Source organism: Fulmarus glacialis, unplaced genomic scaffold (genome assembly GCF_000690835.1).
Source record: "Fulmarus glacialis isolate BGI_N327 unplaced genomic scaffold, ASM69083v1 scaffold29151, whole genome shotgun sequence".
NCBI classification, from domain to species: domain Eukaryota; kingdom Metazoa; phylum Chordata; class Aves; order Procellariiformes; family Procellariidae; genus Fulmarus; species Fulmarus glacialis.
This window is the reverse complement of record NW_009191323.1, coordinates 853-5,910: the sequence shown is the minus strand read 5'-3', so window position 1 is coordinate 5,910 and position 5,058 is coordinate 853. Positions and strand designations below refer to the sequence as shown.

The 5,058-nt window shown below is 54.6% G+C and overlaps 1 protein-coding gene across 1 annotated transcript; it reads left to right on the top strand.

The window, feature by feature from the left end:
• The first annotated feature begins 314 nt into the window (after window positions 1-314).
• Window positions 315-4,082, top strand: ARHGAP35 (Rho GTPase activating protein 35). Its single transcript, XM_009586663.1, has one exon. The coding sequence runs from the start codon at window positions 315-317 to the stop codon at window positions 4,080-4,082; it is 3,768 nt and encodes a 1,255-aa protein (XP_009584958.1).
• The last annotated feature ends 976 nt before the right edge of the window (window positions 4,083-5,058 follow it).

Sequence of the window (5,058 nt, the reverse complement as noted above, 5' to 3'; positions counted from 1 at the left end):
GTGCTAGCGTTCGAGTGCGAGGCGTATAAAAAGGTACGAGCAGAATTAGGTCTCTTTGGGGTTCCTGAGCTGAAACGCTGATGGTTTTTTTTCTCTTTCTCCTAGGGGGAAACGTCGGCCGTCTGACAACGGGGACCAGCAAGAACTGAAGCACTGCTGGTACGTACAGGATGGGAACGACGAACTTCATCGCCCCGGCGCCCTGCCTGGCTTGAGAACTGTCACCCCGCCTTCCACCGAGCTCCCAAGTCGCACCGGGTGCCGGAAACACTAATCCTCTCGGAAGCGGTTGACTGGGACAGGATGTGTGGACGATGATGATGGCAAGAAAGCAAGATGTTCGCGTTCCCACCTATAACATTAGCGTGGTGGGATTGTCCGGGACGGAGAAGGAGAAGGGGCAGTGCGGCATTGGGAAATCCTGCCTTTGCAACCGGTTTGTACGGCCCAGCGCGGATGAGTTTCATTTGGACCACACTTCGGTTCTCAGCACCAGTGACTTTGGGGGAAGGGTGGTCAATAATGACCATTTCCTCTACTGGGGGGAAGTTGCGCGTTCCCTGGAGGACTGCGTCGAATGTAAAATGCATGTTGTGGAGCAGACGGAGTTTATCGACGACCAGACCTTTCAGCCTCACCGCAGCACGGCCCTGCAGCCCTATATCAAGAGGGCTGCTGCGACCAAACTGGCGTCGGCTGAAAAGCTCATGTACTTTTGCACTGATCAGCTTGGGCTGGAACAGGACTTTGAACAAAAACAGATGCCGGATGGAAAGCTGCTGGTGGATGGCTTTCTTCTCTGCATTGATGTTAGCAGGGGTATGAACAGGAACTTTGATGATCAGCTCAAATTCGTTTCAAATCTTTACAATCAACTAGCGAAAACAAAAAAGCCCATCGTGGTGGTCCTGACAAAGTGTGACGAAGGCGTGGAGCGGTACATTAGGGATGCACATACTTTTGCCTTAAGCAAAAAGAACCTCCAGGTCGTGGAGACGTCGGCTAGATCCAATGTGAACATTGACTTGGCTTTCAGCACCTTAGTGCAGCTGATTGATAAAAGCCGGGGAAAGACGAAAATCATCCCCTACTTCGAAGCTTTGAAACAGCAAAGTCAACAGATAGCTGCTGCTAAAGACAAGTACGAGTGGCTGGTCAGCCGCATTGTCAAAAACCACAACGAGACGTGGTTGAACGTGAGCCGCAAGATGCAGTCCTCTCCGGAGTATCAGGATTACGTCTACCTGGAAGGAACGCAGAAAGCCAAAAAGCTGTTTCTGCAGCACGTCCACCGCCTCAAGCAGGAGCACATAGAGCGCCGGCGGAAGATGTATCTTGCCATGCTTCCTCAAGCCTTTGAAGCCCTCATCCCGGACCTGGACGAAATAGATCATCTGAGCTGCGTGAAAGTGGAGAAGCTCTTGGAGACGAAGCCGGACTTTCTGAAATGGTTTATTGTCCTGGAAGAGACGCCTTGGGACGCCACGAGCCACATCGACAACATGGAGAACGAACGCATTCCCTTCGACCTGATGGAGACCCAGCCCGCCGAGCAGCTCTACGAAGCTCATTTAGAAAAGCTGAGGAACGAGAGGAAGAGGGCAGAAATGAGAAGAGCTTTCAAAGAAAACCTGGAGACTTCCCCTTTCATCACGCCCGGGAAGCCCTGGGAGGAGGCGCGCAGTTTCATTATGAACGAGGATTTTTACATGTGGCTGGAGGAGTCTATTTATATGGATATCTACAGCAAGCACCAAAAACAGATTATAGAAAAGGCCAAGGAGGAGTTTCAGGAGCTGCTCTTGGAGTACTCGGAGCTGTTTTACGAACTGGAGCTTGACGCTAAACCCAGCAAGGAGAAAATGGGCGTCATTCAGGATGTCTTGGGTGAAGAGCAGAGGTTCAAAGCTCTGCAGAAGCTGCAGGCTGAGCGGGACGCCCTTATTTTGAAGCACATCCACTTCGTGTACCACCCGACGAAGGAAACGTGTCCGAGCTGCCCGGTTTGTGTAGACTCTAAAATCGAGCACCTGATCAGCTCCCGCTTCATCAGGCCCTCCGAACGCAACCAGAAGAACTTGCTTTCGGACTCCAACATCGACAGGATCAATCTGGTGATCCTCGGCAAGGACGGTTTGGCGCGCGAGCTGGCCAACGAGATCCGGGCGCTCTGCACCAACGACGACAAGTACGTGATCGAAGGTAAGATGTACGAGCTGTCCCTGAGACCGATCGAGGGCAACGTCCGGCTCCCCGTTAACTCTTTCCAGACACCCACCTTTCAGCCTCACGGTTGTCTCTGCCTTTACAACTCGAAGGAGTCGCTGTCCTACGTGGTGGAAAGCATCGAAAAGAGCAGAGAGTCGACCATCGGCAGGAGGGATAATCACTTGGTTCACCTTCCTCTGACGCTCATCCTTGTTAACAAGAGGGGGGACACCAGTGGCGAGACGCTCCATAGCTTGATACAGCAAGGCCAGCAGATCGCGAGCAAGCTGCAGTGCGTCTTTCTGGACCCCGCGTCTGCTGGCATCGGGTACGGCCGTAACATCAACGAGAAGCAGATCAGCCAGGTTTTGAAGGGGCTGCTGGACTCGAAACGCAACTTAAACCTCGTCAGCTCGACCTCCAGCATCAAAGACCTGGCGGACGTCGACCTTCGGATCGTCATGTGCTTGATGTGCGGAGATCCGTTCAACGCGGACGACATCCTTTTACCCATCCTGCAGTCCCAGACCTACAGACCTTCGCAGTGCGGCAGCAGCAGCTCCGTCCTCCTCGAGTTATCCATCGGGCCGCACAAGAGGCGCGTGGAGCTCTCCCTCCTTTCCTACCATTCCTCCTTTAGCATTAGGAAGAGCCGGCTCGTCCACGGCTACATCGTCTTTTACTCGGCGAAACGCAAGGCGTCCCTGGCCATGCTACGTGCCTTTCTCTGCGAGGTGCAGGATATCATCCCCATACAGGTCGTGGCGCTCACGGACGGCTCCATAGACATCCTGGACAACGACTTGAGCAGAGAGCAGCTCACCGAGGGCGAGGAGATCGCCCAGGAGATCGACGGCAAGTTCACCACGATACCTTGTAGCCAGCCGCAGCATAAGCTGGAGATTTTCCACTCGTTTTTTAAAGACGTGGTGGAGAAAAAAAACATCATCGAAGCCACCCACATGTACGACAACGTGGCCGAAGCCTGCAGCACGACGGAGGAGGTCTTCAACTCGCCTCGAGCGGGCTCCCCTCTCTGCAACTCCAACCTGCAGGACTCGGAGGAGGACGTCGAGCCCCCCACCTACAGCCCCTTCAGAGAGGACACGTCCATGCCCGCCCTGCCCAAAGACCACTCGAAACTTTCCATGGAGCTGGAGGGGAACGACGGCTTGTCTTTCATTTCCGTCATGAGCACTTTTGAAAGCAAGCTGAACAACAAAGTACCTCCTCCGGTGAAACCAAAGCCCCCCGTGCATTTTGACATTACAAAGGGGGACCTGTCGTATTTGGAGCAGGGGCATCGGGACGGGCAGAGGAAATCCGTGTCTTCTAGTAGCTGGTTGCCCACCGACTGCTTCGATCCTTCCGATTATGCCGAGCCGATGGATGCCGTGGTCAAACCCAGAAACGAAGAGGAGAACATCTACTCCGTGCCTCACGACAGCACCCAGGGCAAGATCATCACCATCCGAAACATTAACAAAACCCAATCGAACGGCAGCGGCAACGGCTCGGACAGCGAGATGGACACCAGCTCCCTGGAACGGGGCCGCAAGGTGTCGGTCGTTAGCAAGCCCGTGCTGTATCGGACGCGCTGCACGAGGCTGGGCAGGTTTGCTAGCTACCGAACCAGCTTCAGCGTTGGGAGCGACGATGAGCTGGGACCCATTCGAAAGAAAGAGGAAGACCAGACTTCCCAAGGGTATAAAGGCGATAACGCCGTTATCCCCTACGAAACGGCCGACGGGGAAGATCCGAGGAGGAGGAACATCCTGCGCAGCCTGAGGAGGACGACGAAGGTAGGCTGGTGCTTTCTGCCCTTCGGTCGTGGGATTCGCGGGGTAGAGGTCGGGACGTACCGCCAGGCGTAAAGGCTGAACGAGGGCTGGAGCCCCTGCCATTGCGTTCATGGCATGTTTTTCATATTATTTACTGATTGATTGAGGAGTAGGGTGCGCGCAGAATCTCCTTATTTTATTTTTTTATTGTGCATTAACTCGCTGCTAGCGTGGACTGCGTGAATTTGCAGTCCTATACCAAAATCACCTCCGTCGTTTCCACCGCGGGCGTTCGGCCCTGGCGACTTTATCCTCGCGACGCGCTTCTGAGAAGTTCGTTCCGCGCTCAGAAGTTAGGAGTTTTGAGGTACAATTAACTGAAATGTGGGTGCTTTGAAACGTGGCCTCCGTCTGCCTCATAAATTCTCTTTAACATGGATGAACGTAGTAAAATCACGATTACCAGCATAGAGTCGTTTAAAGAAATGGGGTGAAGCTAGATGTGTCCGACCAGAGAAGACGCTGGTAAGTTGAGGACACGTCTAAGTCGTTGTTTGTGGCCACTCTTGGGTGGCTCTTCTCAAGGCTCTTCTCTAGGCGCATCGTGCTGTCGCTTTTTTCGCGGCTCTACAAACCCAGCCTTAAATCCACCTGGATTCGCTGCCGCTCTTCAGCGCGATGGTGGATCTGTTCTTTGGAGGGTGAAACTGGTTCTGGACAAGCCCGCCAGTTCGAGGTGCCACGTGGTTGAGTAGTCTTTGGACTTCTTGGCCAACGGTCGGTGTGCTGAGGGCCGGCCTTCGCCCGTTTGAAGGCCAATGGTTGGCGCACCAAAGGCTGGCCTTCGCCCGTTGAAGGCCAACGGTTGGCGCGCCGATGGTCAACGCTTGGCCGTCAAAGCCACGCAGCCCTGAGCGTGACGTTGGCGGTGGCGGGCACGTGGCGGGCGTCCTGCCCACCCCAAGCCGTGGTGGACATCTTGGCTCCAGCGCGCGGATGCGGATGGAGAAGCCAAGTCGTGCTTGGGAATGAAAACGCCTGGCGCTGCGGTGGGATGGAAGCGCCCGCA